This window comes from Saccopteryx bilineata, chromosome 10 (assembly GCF_036850765.1).
Source record: "Saccopteryx bilineata isolate mSacBil1 chromosome 10, mSacBil1_pri_phased_curated, whole genome shotgun sequence".
NCBI classification, from domain to species: Eukaryota; Metazoa; Chordata; class Mammalia; order Chiroptera; family Emballonuridae; genus Saccopteryx; species Saccopteryx bilineata.
The window spans coordinates 65,486,372-65,508,903 of NC_089499.1; the positions used below are offsets into that span (position 1 = coordinate 65,486,372).

General features: G+C 42.3%; 1 protein-coding gene across 3 annotated transcripts in view; it reads left to right on the forward strand.

Annotated features, from left to right (window-relative positions):
• Positions 1 to 2,175: 2,175 nt before the first annotated feature.
• Positions 2,176 to 22,532, forward strand: part of EIF4E3 (eukaryotic translation initiation factor 4E family member 3) — an 88,981-nt gene continuing 68,624 nt past the window's right edge. For all 3 annotated transcript variants that reach the window (XM_066245838.1, XM_066245837.1, XM_066245839.1), the window contains exon 1: positions 2,176 to 2,378. In XM_066245838.1, coding sequence (XP_066101935.1) covers positions 2,251 to 2,378 — 128 coding nt within the window. In that variant the 5' untranslated portion in view covers positions 2,176 to 2,250. The remainder of the gene's footprint in view (positions 2,379 to 22,532) is intronic.

Genomic DNA, 22,532 nt, shown 5'->3' on the forward strand with positions numbered 1-22,532 from the left:
AGTTTGACTAGTGTTAACCATTAGAAAGCAAAGCTCTCTTCCCAGCAATGCCTCTAGAATTTTGTAAACATAAATGTTACTTAGTAAATATAAATTTTCAGAATCAATTATTATTTACAAACTAATAATATAGTAAAATATATCAAAATTTTAAATATAAGACAAATTTTATTTCTCCAAGCTTGTTCTGAAATAAACTTGTACAGATGAGGAAACACATCAAATGCAAAATTGCTTATGGTAGCATTATTTATAAAAGAAAATGATTATACACCACAGAAATCTTGAGGACTAGTAAATGATATTACTGCTCTAGAATGGGTTACTTTGCTATTCTTAAAGCATCTATATGTTTTGATATGGAAAAAAATGTTCAAATATATAATGTTAAGTAAAATAAGGATTGCAGCAATGATATAAAATGCTTCTATTACTGTTATAAAAGCTATAGGTAGGTATACAATTTATATGTTTAGATACATGCTTTTTGTGCATACTTGTGTTTTCTGGAAGGAAACTGTTCCAAGTGGTTTCCTCTAAGCAGGAAGACTGATGGCCTTGGGATGAAGGAAGACTTCCTATTCATTTCCTTACTTTTACTACGTAGACCTGTTAGATCTTTTGGTTAGAGAGGCAGTAGAACCTGGCACTTAAAAGCCTTGACTGTTGTCTGAATACCTGTGTTCAAATCCTGGCTCTATCACGTACTGTGTGATTTTGTAGTTAATTTAACTTCTCCATTTTTCATCGATAAAATGGGCCAATAATAGTACCTTCATTATTGGATTGTTGTGAGGATTAAGTATAAAGTGCTCAGAACAGCCTAAACAATACCATATATGTATTTTCTTGAAAAAATAAAAGGCAAAGTTTTTAAAAATGCATTTAACCAAAGGACCTCCAGTATCTGAGAATTGGAAGGACTTTGTCACTGTTTCAAGCATCATATATTGTATAGAAATTACATTTGAAGCAAGGGTCAAAAAGCAATAGTCTTGTTTTCATTGTCATTTTATCGGGACTTGAATACTTGGGGAAGGCACCTACCCCGGGATTGGTAATAGGCATTTACGATTCTTGTAATGACCCTGAACCCATCTGAATTTGCAGCTCCTTTTCTGGTTCATCCCAGTGAATGCTCAAGCGAAGAGCACAATGCATGTTAGGCCAGGTGGAAAATCTATGAGGAGCTGAAACTGTTCAAGGCCAGGGAGGGTGGATCCAGAAATTCAGGGTTAAAGAGAGTATCCATGCCTATGTCCTAGCACCTCTCCTTTTCTTTTGAGAGAGTGACAGAGACCTGTAAGGGGTTGTGCCAAGAGGATCCCTCAAGAATCTTCTGGCATAGGGACTTCCTCTTTATTCAGAGGTGCGGAAAGCAGAGGACTTTGTTCAGGACTGCCTGGTTTCCTCCTCCTTCCTTGCAGGTGCTTTGGGGCAAGCCTAGAGAACTTCCGCCAACTTTGGGAACTTCCCTTTGAATTTGGCCACACTTTGGGTCAGGCTTGGGACCATGGCTATGGCATATGGTGACCCCAGAGAGGGTGAGTTGGAGGCTCTAGTCCCTTCAAATCAGTGAAGTGGAAAATGCTGTCACCATGAGGAATGCAAGGCTGACCTGTTACAACGTCATGCCTGAGTCCGTGGTTCTTGGCCTTGTTACTCTGGCCCTTTCTATGGGCAGTTTTGGGCATCCCAGTCTCTATCTATCTGGCCAGAGGGGCCCATTGCATCTGTCTGTCACATCCATCTGTACCTCTCTCTATCTTCCCTTTCATCCCTCCACTCATAGTCCAACTATCTGCCAACTTGACCCACTAGGCCTCCTTCCCTCCCACCGTGGAGTCATTCCTCCATCTTTCTGTAGCCCCCTCCATTCAACTGTCGACCTCCAGTTTGGCTGCAGAATTAGCCGCTTGACCGGTACTGTTCCCCTACCCTGATAGGCCGCTGCTCTGCCCGGGTCCGTGCCCATTTCCGTGCCTAATTGGCCCCCACCTCGTTCGGTGCTGGCCAGCTTCTGTTCGCCCCGCCGAACCGCGAGGCCGTGGGCGGGGCGGCCGGCGTGGGGGCGGGGCCGGGCGCGTGAGCCGGCGGGGGGCGGGGCCAGGCGCGTGGGCCGGCGGGGGGCGGGGCCAGGCGCGTGAGCCGGCGGGGGGCGGGGCCAGGCGCGTGGGCCGGCAGGGTGACTCAGCCGCCGCCAGCCCCGCGGTCCGCCTGTCCGCTGGTGTGGCAGGCGGGGCGGGGAAAATGGCGAGTCCCCGGGCCGCTACCGATGCCGCCCCCGCGCTGCCGCCAGGTCTGCAGCAGCTGCCGGTCCTGCCGCCCGAGCCGGGCGGGATCCCGCTGCACTCGCCCTGGACCTTCTGGCTGGACAGGTGAGGGCCCCGCTGTGCGCGCCGGCCTGCGCCGTCGCTTTCTCTGCCGCCGGACCCCTCCGCCCGCTGAGGCCGGCGCAGAGCAGGATCGGAAGCCGCGGCGTGGGCCGGGCGAGCGGCTGCGAGAGAACAGGCGCAACCCCTGAAGTTTCGGCCGCACTTTCCTTTTCTGTTACTTTTAAAAGAATGACGGCGGGCGAGCTTCGGGCTGGGTGGTGGCTTGGGAGCTAGGGACACAACCTTGGCTGTGACGGCGCTGGGGAAGGCTGACCCGCCCCTGGCAGAGTGCGGTATTGGTACTGGACAGCACGCAGTGCCTGCACCCCGCGCCCAACAAGGCAGCCGCACCCCTCCTTGAGTTCTTTCTCCTCCACTGGGCAGGCATTTTTTCTGAGCACTTACTACGGAGCCACACACCTGCTGGGCGCTGGAATTCAATGGGGAACAATACCTCACCTTGTCAGTAAAGTGGAGACTGTTTTTCTCAAGGGACAGCTCAAGTGTGCTGTTCTCAGAAATGCCTTTGACTACCATATCTAAATTGCGTACCCCATCCTGCAACAAGTCACCATTCCGCCCTCTTTGTTTTTCTTTATGGTGCTTAATGGTACCAGTATATTATTATGTATCTGTTTACTTTCAATCTGTCTCAGCCCCTCAACACTTCTCCTTTGTTAAGGGCCAAAAGCACAGACTTTGTTTTTGACACTTGCTCTATCTCAACACCTAGAATTGTGCCTGGCACACAGTAGGAGCACAGGAAATTTTTGATAAATTGATGAATACAAAGTCTTTTTTTAGTATCTGTTTTATAGTGGATGTCCAACGTAACACCCCGGGGTTGTCCCAAGAGCTTATGAAACTTTTGATAGCACTGTATCTGCTATGGTTAACTGTTAGGAGGAAATGTATGTGACAGTTTTCTATGAAATGTACTTACAGACACCAATGTGGTCTTAATAGGCTTTGTATAAAATGCTTCAAGACTTTTTAAAAGTGATATTCATCTTTTTAGGGAAGACAAGTTCATTGTTTCTTCCTGTTGGAATTAGCACCCATCTATACTGCTCACAAAAAAATAGGAGATATTTTATCGCTTCGTATTCATTTTGAAATACCCTCTAATTTTTGTAGGCAGTATATAAGAATTCACACTTGGAGTCATTGTCTTATCCCCACCCAAAGAAGAAGTTGGAGATGGGGAAGCTACAGCACGTCTTATTTTCCAAAATATTTTCACTTTCATTCTGGGATGCTAAGAGAGCATTTTACTGTCATAACAAGTGTGGTTTTGGCAAACTATCAAAATGAAATCATGGTGTTTTTGTTTTAAGGGGTGTGCGGTAACTGTGCTTGTTAACTGGTGTCTGTTTCCGAGGAGTTAAACCTCAACCTGTGGTCTAAATTTTGACTACTATTGAATGGTGGGAACAGTATCAGAGAGTTTCTTTTTAAACAGGTCAAAAATTAGTCTACTTAACAGGCAGCACTTTATAAATGGTCTAATATTAAGACTATATAACAACACACAACTTCTTAAGAATATTTGGTATCCTTTAAGATAAGAACATGGTAACTTCAATGAAGACAAACTATAGCTTTCCTATTATACATTCGCACATTTTCATTCTCTGAAAGCCAGAAGTCAGGTGAAACACACTATTATTGTAACAGTGTCCCAATCTTTAATAAAAATGACTATTAATTTAGAAATTATAACTAGTTCCAACATTGCACACATGAGTTCATTTTCCTGATCAGTCATCCCATAGCTTTTATTGAACTTTCTCCACTTCCTTGTATCCCCATTACCTTTATGTAGGCTGCCCCTTCCGCTTTGGGGAATGAACACATTGAGTTCTCGAGGTTCATTTACAACTTTCTCCCCTAGAGAACAAGATTCTAGAGAGAGTGGTAAGGTTCTCAGCTGGTATCTGCCACCAGAGACATCAGTTTTGAGCTCCACATCATCCAAAGGCCTCCCGCTACTTAAAGCTCCCCTTTAGTATCTATCTCCTGGCCTGTCCTATCATTCAGCCTGCTGTGATGTTGGACAAGTGAGCTAGCCTTCCTAAGCTTCACTTTCATTGTTTGTAGTAGGGGGATAATCATAGGACATATCTCATAGGACTGTGACTGAGGATTAAATGGGAGCCATGAATATGAAACACTGACACATAAATACTAAATAATGTTAACTTCTAACACTTATGTTTCATGCTCTCAAGTTACTAACCGCTTGCTCCCCCTCCCTTTTTTTTGTATTTTTCCGAAGTTGGAAACGGGGAGGCAGTCAGACAGATCCACCCGGCATGCCCACCAGGGGGCGATGCTCTGCCCCTCTGGGGCATCGCTCTGTTGCAACCAGAGCCATTCTAGCGCCTGAGGCAGAGGCCACAGAGCCATCCTCAGCACCCGGGCCAACTTTGCTCGAATGGAGCCTTGGCTGCGGGAGGGAAAGAGAGAGACAGAGAAGAAGGAGAGGGGGAGGGGTGGAGAAGCAGATGGGCGCTTCTCCTGTGTGCCCTGGCCAGGAATCGAACCCGGGACTCCTGCACACCAGGCCGACACTCTACCACTGAGCCAACCGGCCAGGGCCTCCCCCTCCCTCTTGCACATCCCATCCACAGCCACCAGAGCAGCTTATCTGATGAATTCAGTGTGAATAAGCCAACAACCTCATTCATTCTCCTTGTGGTTGAATTAGACTCCTCAGTGGAGTTATCTGCATTTTTAGTAGTAAACTCCAATATGAAATTATTGGGGGTTTTTGTTGTTGTTTTTAAATAGACTCTGGATTTAAGCATATGGGAGGTAATTTTGGTTGAGGGTATAGAATGAAGTTTCCTTCTGTTTTCTGGATACTTAGAGCCCTGTCCTGTCTTGATTCTTGGAAGTCACTCTTGTTTGTGTGTATCTCTGCTTTGTTTTCATCACATGGTTACCCCGTTTCCTGTGAGTTTTAACCACAGGACTCAGTCTTCAGCCATCTCTCCATCCACATCCGTGACCTCATCCAGTCACAAGGCCTTCTGTTCCATCTGTACACCGGTGATGCCCCAAACTCGACACTGCAAATTCAGCTTCTCCTGTGTCCCTGTGGATGTTTAATGCACATTCGACCTCAGTGTGTTCTATACCATCTCAGTTATCTGTGACTCCTCCTCACCTTCCCCATTTCTCCTCTCTCCTGTGGCTCCGCCATCCATTATCAACACATGCTATTGATTCTACCATTAAAGTGTGTTGACCTGCATCCTAGACCTTGGCTTGCTGCACCTTTCTCACCTGGGTGAAAAACTGCTCTCCCTGCTTCTGCCCTTGCCTTTATAGCCCATTCCCATCACAGCAGCCAGAGTGGTCTCTTTAAAACCCAAGTTAAAGCATGTCACTTTTCTGCTCTCTGTTTTACACAGAGCAAAAGCCAAAGTGATTATAACAGCTCTGTCCCAGCTCCTAGACTCTGCAGCATCTTCTGCCCCCACCCAGGACAGCTTCCTCCCTCTGTCTGCTTGTTGTTCCCCTCCTGCCCACACCCTTCTAGCCCCTTGTTCTTTCTCCATCATCCTCAGCATGGTCCTTTGCCTGAAATGCTCTTCCTTCCATCATCTGCTAAGCACCTCTGCTTTTTCTTTTCTTTTTCTGGCTTCTTCTCAAATGTTATCTTCTCAGGGAGATCGTCCCTGAGCACTGATATAAAATGGCATGCACATTCAGACACACACTCCCCATCATATGGCAAACCTGCTTTATTTTCTCAATAGGACTAGCCCCATTTGCCAGTCTTCCCTCGCTAGAATGCAAGCTTCACAGGGTTCTTTATCCATTGCTCTGTCCCAGCTCCTAGACCAGGCCTAGCACAAGCTGGCCTGCACTGAAGGGCGTCATTGAACTCTGTCCGCAGAGACTGGCCTTCTGCCATGGTGGGTCTGTACTACTTTATCATTTGCAAATCTGCGTCTCTAGCCTTGACCTCTCTCCTCATTTCCGGACACATACTACCTATCACGTGCTGTACCATCCTACACATTTTTCAAAGTTGGAATTTCCATTTGTCCCTTGAATCCTCTTCTCTCTCAAACACCCTCCTTCATCCAGTTCTGTACTGCGACTGTTGGTTCACTGGTGGAAAGCTTGTTCCAAGCCTCAGCCGACCCTCCTCCCCATGTCCCTCTCTACAGGCCCAGTTCTCTCTAGCCCCAGGTCCTCACTAGCTACCTGACTCCAGTTTCCACTTATCCAGGTACCTCCCCGACCTGGGTTGGCAGGGTCAGCCCCCTAAACGACACTGGATCTTGTCATCCGAGGGTTGCCTGCCCCCTCTGCTACTGCAACAGGTTTTGACTCTGTCTCTCACCACCTACAGGTGCCTCTGCTTGTGGGGTTGCATGTGCCAGATGGGTGAAATTTTGGATCTTCACCCCGACTTTACTAGCACAGCTCAGATTGTTTTTGTTGTGTTTGTTTGTTTTTACAAATGGGTCACTTTAATTTGGAAATAACATTCTTCAGCTTTAAAAGAAGTGAAAACTATAAACTTAGAGATAATGGTACAGATTTCCATATTGCTGTGTTTAATATGAAATCTACTTCCTTCTAAGCCTCATGGCTTACCTATCCCCAACAACAAAGTACCACAGCCTGTCCATTCTTTCTGGTAACAGCAGATTACTGGTTCTTTTCCTGGATAAAGTATGGACTTGCCAGCCTCTGAGATTATTCTCACAATGTTTCTTCTGCTTGGGACGCCCTTCTCCCCTCTGTCTGCCTGAAAAGCTGCCATCATACCAGGCCTTACTGAGATAAGAGTCTGTAGCTGTCCTTCAGTAGCCCCTTGTCCCAGCAGGTTAAGCCCAGAACCTTGTGTTTCTGCAGCACTTTTTATAGCACTTTTTTTTTTTAATGCTATTGCACTTTATTGTCCTTATTTTTTTTTTTTAATAATTTTATTTTTTTAATGGGGTGACATCAATAAATCAGGATACATATATTCAAAGATAACAAGACCAGGGTATCTTGTCGTTCAATTATGATGCATACCCGTCACCCAAAGTCAGATTGTCCTCTGTCACCTTCTATCTTGTTTTCTTTGTGCCCCTCCCTCTCCCCCTTTCCCTCTCCCATTCCCCCCTCCCCCCCGTAACCACTACACTCTTATCAATGTCTCTTAGTCTCACTTTTATGTCCCACCTACGTATGGAATAATGCAGTTCCTGGTTTTTTCTGATTTACTTATTTCGCTTCGTATCATGTTATCTAGATCCCACCATTTTGCTGTAAATGTTCCGATGTCATCATTTCTTATGGCTGAGTAGTATTCCATAGTGTATATGTGCCACATCTTCTTTATCCAGTCATCTATTGACGGGCTTTTTGGTTGTTTCCATGTCCTGGCCACTGTGAACAATGCTGCAATAAACATGGGGCTGCATGTGTCTTTACGTATCAATGTTTCTGAGTTTTTGGGGTATATACCCAGTAGAGGGATTGCTGGGTCATAAGGTAGTTCTATTTTCAGTTTTTTGAGGAACCACCATACTTTCTTCCATAATGGTTGTACTACTTTACATTCCCACCAACAGTGGATGAGGGTTCCTTTTTCTCCACAGCCTCTCCAACATTTGCTATTACCTGTCTTGCTAATAATAGCTAATCGAACAGGGGTGAGGTGGTATCTCATTGCTGTTTTGATTTGCATTTCTCTAATAACTAAAGAAGATGAGCATCTTTTCATATATCTGTTGGCCATTTGTATTTCTTCCTGGGAGAAGTGTCTGTTCATATCCTCTTCCCATTTTTTTATGGGATTGTTTGTTTGTTTGTTGTTGAGTTTTATGAGTTCTTTGTATATTTTGGATATTAGGCCCTTATCTGAGCTGTTGTTTGAAAATATCATTTCCCATTTAGTTGGCTTTCTGTTTATTTTGTTATCAGTTTCTCTTGCTGAGCAAAAACTTCTTAGTCTGATGTAGTCCCATTCATTAATTTTTGCCTTCACTTCTCTTGCCATTGGAGTCAAATTCATAAAATGCTCTTTAAAACCCAGGTCCATGAGTTGAGTACCTATGTCTTCTTCTATGTACTTAATTGTTTCAGGTCTTATGTTTAGATCTTTGATCCATTTTGAGTTAATTTTAGTACAGGGGGACAAACTGTAGTCCAGTTTCATTCTTTTGCATGTGGCTTTCCAGTTTTCCCAGCACCATTTATTGAAGAGGCTTTCTTTTCTCCATTGTGTGTTGTTGGCCCCTTTATCAAAAATTATTTGACTATATATATGTGGTTTTATTTCTGGACTTTCTATTCTGTTCCATTGGTCTGAGTGTCTATTTTTCTGCCAATACCATGCTGTTTTGATTGTCGTGGCCCTATAATAGAGTTTGAAGTCAGGTATTGTAATGCCCCCAGCTTCATTCTTTTTCTTTAGGATTGCTTTGGCTATTCGGGGTTTTTTATAGTTCCATATAAATCTGATGATTTTTTGCTCTATTTCTTTAAAAAACGTCATTGGAAGTTTGATGGGAATTGCATTGAATTTGTATATTGCTTTGGGTAATATAGCCATCTTGATTATATTTATTCTTCCTAGCCAAGAACAAGGTATATTCTTCCATCTCATTATATCTTTTTCAATTTCCCTTAACAATGGTTTATAGTTTTCATTATATAAGTCCTTTACATTCTTTGTTATGTTTATTCCTAAGTATTTTATTTTTTTTGTTGCAATCGTGAAGGGGATTATTCTTTTGAGTTCCTTCTCAGTTGTTTCATTGTTGGCATATAGAAAGGCTATTGACTTCTGAATGTTAATTTTGTATCCTGCGACCTTACTGTATTGGCTTATTGTTTCTAGTAGTCTTTTTGTGGATTCTTTGGGGTTTTCGATGTATAGGATCATATCATCTGCAAAAAGTGATACCTTTACTTCTTCTTTTCCGATATGGATGCCTTTTATTTCTTTGTCTTGTCTGATTGCTGTGGCGAGAACCTCTAGTACCACATTAAATAAGAGTGGAGAGAGTGGACAACCCTGTCTTGTTCCTGATTTAAAGGGGAAAGCCTTCAGTTTAGTGCCATTTAATATGATGTTAGCTGATGGTTTATCATATATGGCCTTTATCATGTTGAGATATTTTCCTTCTATACCCATTTTGTTGAGAGTCTTAAACATAAAATTGTGTTGTATTTTATCGAAAGCCTTTTCTGCATCTATTGATAAGATCATGTGGTTTTTGTTCTTTGTTTTGTTGATATGGTGTATTACGTTAACCGTTTTACGTATGTTGAACCATCCTTGAGATTCTGGGATGAATCCCACTTGATCATGATGTATTATTTTTTTAATATGTTGTTGTATTCGATTTGCTAGTATTTTGTTTAGTATTTTAGCATCTGTATTCATTAGAGATATTGGTCTGTAGTTTTCTTTTTTTGTGCCATCCTTGCCTGGTTTTGGGATGAGGGTTATGTTGGCCTCATAAAATGTGTTTGGAAGTATTGCTTCTTCTTCAATTTTTTGGAAGACTTTGAGTAGAATAGGAACCAAGTCTTCTTTGAATGTTTGATAAAATTCGCTGGTATAGCCGTCAGGGCCTGGACTTTTATTTTTGGGGAGGTTTTTAATGGTTTTTTCTATTTCTTCTCTACTGATAGGTCTGTTTAGGCTTTCTGCTTCTTCTTGACTCAGTCTAGGAAGGTTGTATTTTTCTAGGAATTTATCCATTTCTTCTAGGTTATTGAATTTAGTGGCATAAAGTTTTTCATAGTATTCTACAATAATTCTTTGTATACCTACGGTGTCCGTGGTGATTTCCCCTCTTTCATTTTGGATTTTGTTTATATGAGTTGTTTCTCTTTTTTCCTTGGTAAGTCTTGCCAAGGGTTTGTCAATTTTATTGATCTTTTCAAAGAACCAGCTCCTTGTTCTATTAATTTTTTCTATAGTTTTTCTGTTCTCTAATTCATTTATTTCTGCTCTGATTTTTATTATCTCCTTTCTTCGGCTGGTTTTGGGTTTTCTTTGTTCTTCTTTTTCTAGTTCCTTAAGGTGGGAAGTTAATTGGTTCACTTGGGCTCTCTCTTGTTTGTTCATATATGCCTGAAGTGATATGAACTTCCCTCTTATCACTGCTTTTGCTGCATCCCATAGATTCTGATATGTCGTATTGTCATTTTCATTAGTCTGTATAAATCTTTTGATCTCTGCACTTATTTCTTCTTTGACCCATTCATTTTTTAAAAGTATGTTGTTTAGTTTCCACATTTTTGTGGGATTTTTTTCCTCTTTTTTGCAGTTGAATTCTAGTTTCAAGGCTTTATGATCAGAAAATATGCTTGGTACAACTTCAATTTTTCTGAATTTGCTGATGTTGTTTTTGTGGCCCAACATATGGTCAATTCTTGAGAATGATCCATGTACACTGGAGAAAAATGTATACTCAGTCACTTTGGGATGAAATGTCCCGTAGATGTCTATCATATCCAGGTGCTCTAGTGTTTTGTTTAAGGCCACTATATCTTTGTTGATTCTCTGTTTGGATGACCGATCTAGAGCCGTCAGCGGTGTATTGAGGTCTCCAAGTATGATTGTATTTTTGTCAGTTTTTGTTTTAAGGTCAATAAGTAGCTGTCTTATATATTTTGGTGCTCCTTGGTTTGGTGCATATATATTAAGAATTGTTATGTCTTCTTGATTCAGTGTCCCCTTAGCCATTATGAAATGGCCATTTTTATCTCTGAGTACTTTTCCTGTCTTGTAGTCAGCATTATCCGATATGAGTATTGCTACACCTGCTTTTTTTTGGATGTTATTTGCTTGGAGTATTGTTTTCCAGCCTTTCACTTTGAATTTGTTTTTATCCTTGTTACTTAGATGAGTTTCCTGTAGGCAGCATATAGTTGGATTTTCTTTTTTAATCCATTCTGCTACTCTGTGCCTTTTTATTGGTGAGTTTAATCCGTTTACATTTAGTGTAATTATTGATACTTGTGAGTTCCCTATTGCCATTTTATATCTTGCTTTCTGTTAGTTTTGTGTCTTGTTTGATCCTTCTCTTTTGTTTTTCTATCTTTTGTTTTTATTTGGTTGTATTCCATACATCTTTCCTCTGTTGCTATCTTTTTTATCTCATGTGCTTCTGTGGTGGTTTTTTCAATGGTGGTTACCTTTGAGTAATGAAAAGGGTCCCTACCCTGTTCATTGTAGCAAACTATTTTGTGAGTACTTTTGCACTCCATCGTCCTTTGCTACTGTTAATCTCCATCTTCTCCCCCTCTTTCTTTTTGTTGTTGTCACAGTTTAAATTTGGTTTTATTGTGTTCTTCTTGGAGCTTTTACTTGTGGCTCTGTTTTTTTTTTGTTCTTTGTATCTGATTGGAGAACCCCCTTTAGTAATTCCTGGAGTGGGGGTTTTCTGATGATAAATTCCCTCATCTTTTCTGTATCTGTGAATGTTTTTATTTCTCCTTCATATTTGAAGGATAGCTTTGATGGGTATAGTATTCGTGGCTGAAAGTTTCTCTCTTTCAGGACTTCAAATATTGGGGTCCACTCTCTTCTAGCTTGTAGAGTTTCTGCTGAGAAATCTGATGATAATCTAATGGGCCTTCCTTTATATGTTGTATTCTTCTTTTCCCTGGCTGCCTTGAGAATTTTTTCTTTGTTGTTGGTTTGTGTCAATTTCATTATGATATGCCTTGGAGTAGGTTTGTTGGGGTTAAGAAAACCCGGTGTTCTGTTTGCTTCTTGAATTTGAGGCTTTAGTTCTTTCCACAGGCTTGGGAAGTTCTCATCTATTATTTGTTTGAGTATGTTCTCCATTCCATTTTCTCTCTCTTCTCCCTCTGATATACCTATTATTCTTATGTTATTCTTTTTGATGGAGTCAGATAATTCTTGTAGGGCTATCTCATTTTTTTTAATTTTTGAGTCTCTTTCTTCTTCTCTCTGTTGTGCCTCAAGTTGCTTGTCTTCTATTTCACTAATCCTCTCTTCTATCTGACCTGTTCTATTAGCTAAGCTTGTTACTTCGTTTTTCAGCTCGTGAATTGAGTTTTTCATCTTTGTTTGATTTGTTTTTATAGTTTCAATTTCTTTGGACATATATTCTTTGTGTTCATTGAGTTGTTTTCTGAGCTCCCTAAATTGCCTTTCTGTGTTTTCTTGTATATCTCGGAGGATCTTTAGGATTTCTATCTTGAATTCTCTGTCATTTAGCTCCAAGGTTTCCAATATATTAAATTTTTTCTCCATAGATTTTTCCTCATCTAGCTGTGTTACCTCTCTTTCTTTTGTATCCATGATATTCGATTTTCTCTTCCTTAATGGCATCTGAGGGTGGTTTTGTTGATAGTATTAATGAGATTTAATAAAGAATAAAAAGTTAAAAAAAATAAAAAATCAAAAAGAGTTTTTTTTTAAAAAAAAATTAATAATGAAATAAAGAAAAATAAAATAATAATTTTTTAAAAAAGGAAATTATTCCCCCCCTCCTTTTTTCCTCTCCTCTCCCCTTTTTTTTGAGAAAATCTTGTGGTGAACTGTGAATTATAACAAACAATGCCTGTGATGGAGGTCCTGAATTGGGGAAAATAAAGGGGCAAAAAAAAAAAAAAAAAGAAAAAAAAAGGAAAAAAAAAAAAGGGGGGCGGTATGGACCCACAGAAAGCAAATAAGGAAAAAATTTGGGTCAAGAATAAAATGATTTGCTTTTAGGTGTTGGTGTTGTCTAAGAGTTATGATGAGAGGAATAAGAGGAAAACGGAAAAATGGGGGGACAAATTAAAAAATTACTATTGTATTTAGTGGAACAAGAACTAGATAATATGGAGAGCCAGGGATGGGAGCACTGCTAGTGAGTTAAAAAGGTGAAGTAAAAAACCCCAAAATGCCACAAACATAGGTTTGAGTCCCAGATAAGATAATTTGTTTGTTATTGAGGTTTGAATGAGAGGAGATGTAAAGGAGAAAGGAAGAAAGTAATATAGAGGGAGAAAAGAAAGAGAGAGAGAGAAAAAAAGAGGGAACCAGTAAAAGAAGAAAAAAGAAAGGAGAGAGAGAGAGTTAAGGGTTTTGGAGTGCAACCCTCATAGAGAGAAAGGAAGAGGAGAAAAAAGATAATGGGAGATGTAACACTTATGGGTAGTGTAGTTCAAGGAGAGGAGAGAGTAAGACCCACAGAGAGTTAATCGGCCAAATTGGAGGAGGAAAAAAAGTATCAAGAATGAAGATAAGAGAAACAAACGAACAAATATAATAAAATGGGATAGGTTATAAAGTCTGCAGATTATTCTTGATTTTGAGAGGTTATCTTCTTGTTTTTTCTTTTCTCTCCCTCTTCCTGGTCGGTGACTCTGTACCCCAGGTTCTGCCCCTTTGGCACGCTCAGGTAGAGGTTTGCAGTTGATAAGTCTCTATGGCAATGTCATGTATTGTGCTTTAGTCTCGTTGGGAGTCAAGGCTCATTAGCTTTCATAGGCTCCGACAGTGAGAGAGTCCGTGTTCCTGGAGCCTTTCTCCTAGTCTTTCCTTCCTCAATTAGTAGCCTGATAATCCAGCTATGGGGTTGTTGCTGCCTCTGCCTGGATAGTAAGAGGTTCAAAGAGCTGGCAACTCCCCACTCTATTTCCACTCAGCACAGGGCTCTGGGTAAGGCTCAGTCAGTCAGAGCTGCTAGCATAATCAGGCGGGCTTTCCGCCCACTCAAAGACCTCTGGCTCTGCCACTCTGTCGGGTAACACAGGCGGGCACCCACTTCCGGGGTGCTTGGAGGAAACTCTCATTCACTATCTGCGCGCGCAGACCAGGATATCCGGCCAGTAGTCTCACGCTCTGAGTGAAACCCCCAACCGCATGGAAATTTGCAGCGCTGGAATTCGCTCTCGCTCCGTCCCCGTGCGCGGCTTTTGCAAGGCGCTGGGGCGGCCCGAGATTCCGCTTTTGCCCACACAAAGGCCCCTGACTCTGCCCCTCTGTGCGATAACACGGGCGCGCCCTGCCGAGGCACTCGGAGGTATCGCTCACTACCTATCTGCGCGCGCACACCAGGATATGAGGCCGGCCGCGTTTCCCTGAGTGAAACCCTCACCAGCACGGAAAATTTCCACCGTTGGAATTAGTTCTCGCTCCCTCCCGTGCGCGGCTTTCCCAGGGCGCTGGGGCTGCCCAGAGATTCTGCTTTTGGCCCACAGAAAGGCCTCTGACCCTGCCTCTCTGTGGGGCAACACGGACACCCACTTCTGGGGCTTAGGAAGAGATCTCTCGCCCACTAACTGCGCACCAACCAGGAGAACGGGTAAAATGGCTGCCCCGCTTGTCTTTCTTTGTTTGGGTTTGGCGCAAGTGTTAGCTTGTATTGCCCGGCTTGCCACAGGAACAGTTTTTCCTCCGCTAGGATCTTCGTGCCACAGCCTGGTTCGGCCTTTTGTGCGCGGCCTGGATGTATTCACCCCCTTTGCCCGCCTCAGTTTCTATATTCACAGTTACCAGAGAAAGCCGCCCTGTTTAGGTTAGTGAGGAAGGCGGAGCATTTCTTACTCCCTATTTCCTTCAGGATTTGGTTATATATTTAGCCAATTTTTCACTCGACCATACCTTCGGGTGTATTGTGAAGCATCTGGAGGCTCCAAGTATAGGTTTTTCTGTTTCTGGTTGAAGATCTTGTTGAGTTTTGGGGGAGATTTATCGGTATCGCTTCCTACTCCGCCATTACTCTGACGTCATCTCAGCACTTTTTGATTTAAGGGTCATTGATGCCTTTTCTGTCCCTCCTTGATCATGAGGCTCTAACTGCTCCTTGTCTGACTCCTAGAAGTGCAATTCAATGTACATAGTAGATGCTTAGTGAGCATTTGTGTTCTTGTGTTTTGTGTTTTATTAATGAAGGTGGACCATTGTGGCCATCTCCCACCAGCCCCACCCATCAGAATTTATCCGCACCCCGCCATTTTTCTTCAGGTGTAGTCCCTTACCACTTACCTTCAATCACCTGGCTGTGCTTGTTAAAATTCAGGCTTACCATCTTGCTCAGACTTAGTGAGACCTGTGAGTAGAATGTGCATTTCCAACAAATGCCTTAGGCCTCAAAACTTGAGAATGACTGCTCTGTTTATTGATCGAGTTAATTGAGCATATTAGTTGCTAATCACTGTTCTGGGTGCTGAGAATGCAAAAATGACGACAGCATTGGACCTGGGCCTCCCAGGAATGTTGTCTCAAATGCTGTACGCTTCAACAGCACCAGTAATGAGCTCAGCAAGGTACTGAGTTCCAGATGGCCCCACCATTCAGGGTGCCATGCTCTCAAATGCATTCCACAGTGTGCTCCATAATAACAAAACTCATCTGTGGAGGTAGGCCAGGCTTCACAAAGAAGATCCCCAAATTATCCTTGTTTATAGAATGACCAGGGACCAGGTGAGGGCAGGAGGCTGCATGAAAGGCCATAGTTGAGAGGTAGAGAGTGGCTGACATCTCAGCTATTCCTGTGCCCCCCTATTCTTGCCTTTCTGAACCTACAATCTCTGTTAAAGTCCTAGGATTTTATTTCCTGTAAGGGACACAGGTCTCTGGATTGATCAAACAGGGAAGGGCCTTGAGTGAGGCTCACGGCCTGTCCAACTCTGGGTCAGTGGTTGCTTTCTGCTGATAGGAGGCCTGTGGCTCCTAAACATCCTCACTCAGAAAGGTTAGTACTAGTTCTAACCCAGGATTAACTAGTTCTAACCCAGGATTAACTAGTTCTAACCCAGTATTAACTAGTTCTAACCCGGGATTAACTGTTCCAAAATAAACTTCCTCCTTTCAATGTTCGAGATGCCTTTTCCTTGTTTCTAAACCTCAGACAGCTAGCAAGACTTTAGTGATCTGCCACGATGACAGGTCAAAACCTGGCCTTGCTTAGTTCTGTTGTCAGCTCTGACATAGCCATGCCTCTCTTTCAGCCAACCGCCATGTGCTGAAGGATTAACTGTGTATCAGGATCAAACCAGTACCAGTTGCTACTGTTAAGGAGCTTGTAGACTAGGAGTTACAAATAGATGGAAGCAGGACAAAACCAACATCTAGTAAAAATGCAAAAATAAACCATTTAGATTATATAGTTTCCATGGATATATTATTAAATGTTAACGATAGGCCCTGAATCATTTTTGTCTGTGACTCTTTCTCAAACAGCAAGCTGCTGTCACCACAAGCCGCAGATCTATCTAAAAGTGATTGAAATTAATCTGTCTAGAAGTGATTTAAAGGAGTGATCTATAAGGGACATCATTCATCATGAGCCTGAGCAGATTTTTCCCTCCGACAGCTAAGCTTGATGGCAAATTCAACCAGAAGACTGGCTTTTAGGAGACATATTCCTGGCTTAGTAGTTCCCCTAGCACTGTTCTCTTTACTGAAATGAGATGACCAATTAGGTGGAGTGTCATCATCGTTCATTCTTTCATCAGCCATTTTGTGTGCATGTATACTGGCCATCTGTCTCCGTTCACTGAAAATACTGTACCATGTAAAGTTTTAAACATCCTTTTCTACCTTAATCTATTAATTTTAACTTCCATTTACTTCAGGGTGCTAGGTAGGTACTAGACTGGGTACTGTGCATAATTATCCACAAAATCCTCACAGTATTTAAGTAGAACATATCAGCAACATTTATAAATGAAAACAGTGAGGGCCAGAAAAGTCACTTAATTGAAGTCACACAGCTAATACAGATCAGAAACAGGATTTGAATTAAGTACTGTGTGACCCCCAAGCCCTGGGGTCCCAACTGCACTGAACACTGCATCCCATGGACAGCGAATGGGACACAATTCTCCCATATTTCATATCTGAAATACAGGAGCTAGACAGGATATGAGAGGTAATCTGGGCCTACCACTTAATTTCACAAAGAAGGAAACCAAGGACCAGTGTCATCGAAGATAATTAAGCCAAGGACTTCCACTTTCAAAATTTGTAGGGAGAGAGGAGAGCCCTGTCTAAAAACCGTATTTATAGAATCGTCCTTTACTTTTATGATAACACTGTCTCAATCTCTCTGACTAATGAAAAAATGCATGTGTTAGAATAGTGATGTTTACCTTTTTTCATACGATGGTATCTATAATTCATGAGCTATTACTTCCTGAGATGTTAGCATTTCTTATGGTGCCTTGATTTAGATGACATAGGCATATCTCAAACTTTAATGTATATGTGAATAACCTGGGATTTAGCAGGTGTTAAGAGATGCCTGGAGACTCTGCATCTCTAAGAAGCTCCCCGGTGAAGCTGCCAGTCAAGGGACCACACTTTGAGTGGCATAGATGCAGGCTGGATTTGGTGAAACGTTTTCAGCTTCTTTCCATTGTAAGAAGCATCTCCACACCTTTAGTTCAGTGGTTAAGTGGTGCTGTGGCCCACTAAGAGCTAGCCAGGTCATGATTAAGGTAATTTCCTTAAGAATTTACAAAAGCCTCTGTCCCGATGAGCTTTGTTCACGAATTTAGCCTGCACCCTAAGGATGGGTATAGTGGGGAAGGCATGTTTGGACTGCGAAGTCTGAAGTGAAGATGTAGGCTGTAGGAGAGTTGAGACTATGTTTGGTTCAGAGTTGTGTTTGTGGCACCAAGCAGATGATGGGTCATGCAGTAAATGACCAGTTTAGTCTAGTGACTAAGATCACCATTGGCAGGCAACTCTTGGTTCAAGTCACAGTTCTGCCACTAGCCAGCTATGTGTCTCTAGGCAAGTCCTGCCCTCAAACTTAGTTTGCTTATCTGTTGAGTAGAGTTGCAACCATTATTTACCTTATGGGGTTTAATGAGGATGAAATGCATGCATGTAGCACACAATATGTACGCTCCTCAGTTATTGGAGGCTCAGTAAATTTTCTTTTTTTGTGTGACAGAGCAGGACAAATAGGGACAGACAGGAAGGGAGAGAGATGTGAAACATCAGTTCTTCGTTGTGGCACCTTAGTTGTTCATTGACCGCTTTCTCGTATGTTTCTTGACCAAGGAGCTACAGCAGAGCGAGTGACCCCTTGCTCAAGCCAGTGACCTTGGGCTCAAGCCAGTGACCTTTGGGCTCAAGCCAGCCACCATGGGGTCATATCTATGATCCACGCTCAAGCTGGCAACCCCGCACTCAGGCTGGTGAGCCCGGGTTCAAGCCAACGACCTTGGGGTTTCGAACCTGGGTCTTCTGCATCCCAGTCCAATGCTCTATCCACTGCACCACTTTCTGAAAGGCTCTGTAAATATTTCTTAACTTAGGGTAGTGATGAGATTCAAATATACTGCTTACAAAAATTAGGGGATATTTTATCGCTTTATATTAATTTTGAAATATCCCCTAATTTTTGTGAGCAGTAATTCAACAACCAGTTCTTTTCCTTAATGACCATTTTAAGTATAAAAAAGATATACTGAAAGGTAGTATATTATTTCATGCATTTAATACTTAAATAAGAATAATAAAAGAGGCACACAAAACTAGATTGTTATAAGAGTTTTAAAATATTAATGAAAAAATTCTGTATTAAATAATACCTAACAAAAAACAATAAAAATTATTTAAGATATTCCTACATTGCTTCTTAATTGGCATCCTCACTTGCAATTTTTTCACCTGTGGACCGAATAAACATTATTACAAGGTGCTTAGAATATGCTATTGTACAGATGAATGTTAAAAAAGAGTAAGGAATGTAAATTTGTGATTTCTATATTGGGCAGCTGCCCAGGCACCCACCTTAGAGAGAACTCTGATCACAAGTGCCATTTTAACACCTGGTTTGCTGAACTCAACAAAAAATTAGGTATTGGTTCTGCCGAACTAGTGCGAACCAGCTGAATCCCACCACTGACTAAGGGGGAGGATCAAATGTTTTCAAGCATTTCAGACTGAAGTTGAGGTAAAAGAGTTTTGTCTTGTGGAGATTCTCAGGAACTTGCTTTAATGAGTAGATAAAGAAGAGTTATAAATAACATATTCAATTTTGCATGTAAATGGGGCTTAGATGGCTTAAAACCATTCAAGTAGAACAGTTGGTTCAACCTTATTGGACTTTCTGCCTCTTCCTAGCTACACAAATGGAAAGGAATTTTAACCAGTTTTACATAGAGAATCTTAAGAGGCTTTTCCTATTATTCCACTATTAAGTTGAAGATACACAGGAGTATTATAAAGCTGGAGTGGGAAGTTTTGGTCTTAAGTAAACACTAAGCCCTGCCCTGACATCTTTCTGCTAATCATCTACTTGGCAGACCTAGAAGGATCCTTTCTCACTTCTGCCTTAAGCATCATGGCTCTGGCTTAGTTACATCATGTGGAGGCAGCCTTTGCTCTAGCTATGGCCTGAAGCCCAGAGAGACTGGCACTTGATGGGCTTGCTTTTGTGAGGCCAAATATAGCAGCTTCTCAGCTGTGTGTGTAACTCTCACAGACTTCTTGGAATTTTTACTCTTTTTCTTACAGGTGAGAAAAATGTGCTTGGTGTCTCAGTTCTGATTACTTTCTCATCTGCTCCTTGTGCCAATGATGGTGGTGACAATGACATCAGCAACAATTGCTTATTAGAGGTCAGGAGCTGTGGCAATGCTTCCTACAGCATTAGCTCAGTAGTCGAAGTCGCAAAGCATTGTGCTCAAAGAGAAGGTGAGGGGCAGAAGATTCAGGCTTGTCACACAACTGGGTGATGGCAGAAATGGAACTTGAACTCAGATCTTTGATTCCAAAAACCATCTTTTTACCCCTTCTGCTTTCCTGTCTTTCTGCTACAGCCCATCTGGGGCTTTTGCTTGGTAAATTATTTTCCTCTCATGGCCAGCCCCAGAAAACAACCTGAAGATGTGTTCTTCCTGAATTGTGTTCCTTGTATCATATTTTGGATATCATTGTTACCAGGGTTTCCTGCATTGCAGCTTCTCTCTCAGTGGCTCGATGGAGGATGGTAGCAGAGAGCATGATAGGCAAGTGCACAGGGCAGGCCCATGAAGGGGGAGCCGGTAGTCTAAGGAAGGGTGAGAGAAGGACTTGTCAGGAGCTGTCCTTTGTGACATCCCAGGCTGATATTGACTGGTTTTTACTGATAGGCATCCCTCCCTGTCCATGAGGAGATCATGGGCATCAGAGCCAGACAGAGCAGAGAAAGAATCCAGATCTGCTACTTAGAGACCGGCTCACTAACCTTCAGTTTCCTAATCTGTAAAGTGGGGTAATGATGCCTACTTGGCAGAATTGCTATGAGAGCTCACAATAACATATGTAAAACCCTTTCAAATAATGCATGCTCAATAAAATGAAGCCATTATTACAGTGAAATCACTAAATCGGAGGGAAAGCTCCCGATGGAACTGTTCAAACTCCCTAACTTGTTCTGTCCCATGCTGCGTTCTCAGCTCCAGCTGTATGCTGTGGGAGGGTGTTTTAGAATTCAGAGAATGTGAAAATAGGTTCTGATTGCTTGGTTCTGTGATTTTCCACAGCTCAGGCTCTATCTCCTGCTAGGAATAGACAGAGTCAGTGTGTATATTCCTCTCTTGGCTTTCTCAGAAGAGTATCTAAGCGTTGTTTCTTTACCTTGGGAGTCTAGGGATTCAGAGAGCAGGGGTGCCAGTTCTAACTCGACTGGGACGAGGGCTTTGTCTTGACTCCCATCAGCTAAAAGAGATGTGCAATGAATTTTGGTGATTAAATAAATTATGAATCCTCGGGAACTATTGTGACATGCCTGTGGCAGGGTTTCTCAGCATTGATTCTATAGACAGTTTGGCCTAAATTATTCTCTGTTGAGGGCTGTGTGTTCACAGTGGGTGGTTCAGCAGCAGCCCTGCTTCCATCCACTGGATGCCAATAGCATCCCATTCATTCATGACAACCCAAAATGTCTCTGGATATTGCCAAATGTCCCTTCAGGGCCATACCACCCAAAAGATGAGCATCTTTGGACAGCAGAGAGAAGATGTAGTTAGAGCTCGCTTGGGCAATTTAGGTTTGTGACATGAATGAAGTAAAAAGACTTTCAAAAAAAGATAGGAAAATATACTATACATGTGATACCAGTAAAAATGTTTCTTTTTTGGAATTCTACTACAGACATTTACCTTCTGGTTGCTACAACTATCTGATAGCTCAACAGGGAGGAGAAGGTATGGCTGTCAGCTGCCTGCACTGCTGCCTTAGGAAGCATGAACAGTAGGACGACACAGCTTCTGGGGCAGCATTGAACCAGCAGGTCTAGCACACACTGCTCTGTTCAGAAGGCAGATCATTTAACAACCTCAGCTTGTTTGCCCCTTTTTAAATTGATTCTGTGGATTTGGCCCAGTTTTGTTTGTTGTAGATGTCCAAGGTTCAAACATGAGGCTTTGCTGTATTGGCATTTTTCACTGACCATCAGAACCAGATTTGGTTCACAGAATAATGCCATGCCTTGCCCTGGCCAAGCCAAATATTTACTATGATCAGAAGTTTTGACAACTCCATTTTGTTACTATGAAAACTGAATATTCATAAAACTGTGCAGCAGCCGGAAGGAGCCTTTCTGATCACAGAATCCAACCTCCTCCAGTAGGAAATTTGAAAAATGAACTGCTGTGGAACCTGACCTACTTCCTTTCAAATACTTACTACACATTGGTGTTGTACAATGTTAATCAGAGTAGAACTGTTGTTGAGCATGATTCTGTGAGTTCAGTGAGTATCTTCCCTACTCTGATCGTTGGAAAGACTCTTCTTACAAAGTTACATGAACACAATATAGTATTAAAAATATGGTTCAGCCTGACCAGGCGGTGGCGCAGTGAATAGAGCATCGGACTGGAATGCCGAGGACCCAGGTTCAAGACCCCGAGGTCGCCAGCTTGAGTGCGGGCTCATCTGGTTTGAGCAAAAAGCTCACCAGCTTGGACCCAGGGTCACTGGCTCAAGCAAGGGGTTACTCGGTCTGCTGAAGGCCCATGGTCAAGGCACATATGAGAAAGCAATTAATGAACAACTAAGGTGTCGCAATGAGGGACGAAAAACTAATGATTGATGCTTCTCATCTCTCCGTTCCTGTCTGTCTGTCCCTGTCTATCCCTCTCTCTGACTCTCTCTGTCTCTGTAAAAAATAAAAAAATATGGTTCAACAAAAACTATGGTCTGCATGAGAACACTCCAAGAGC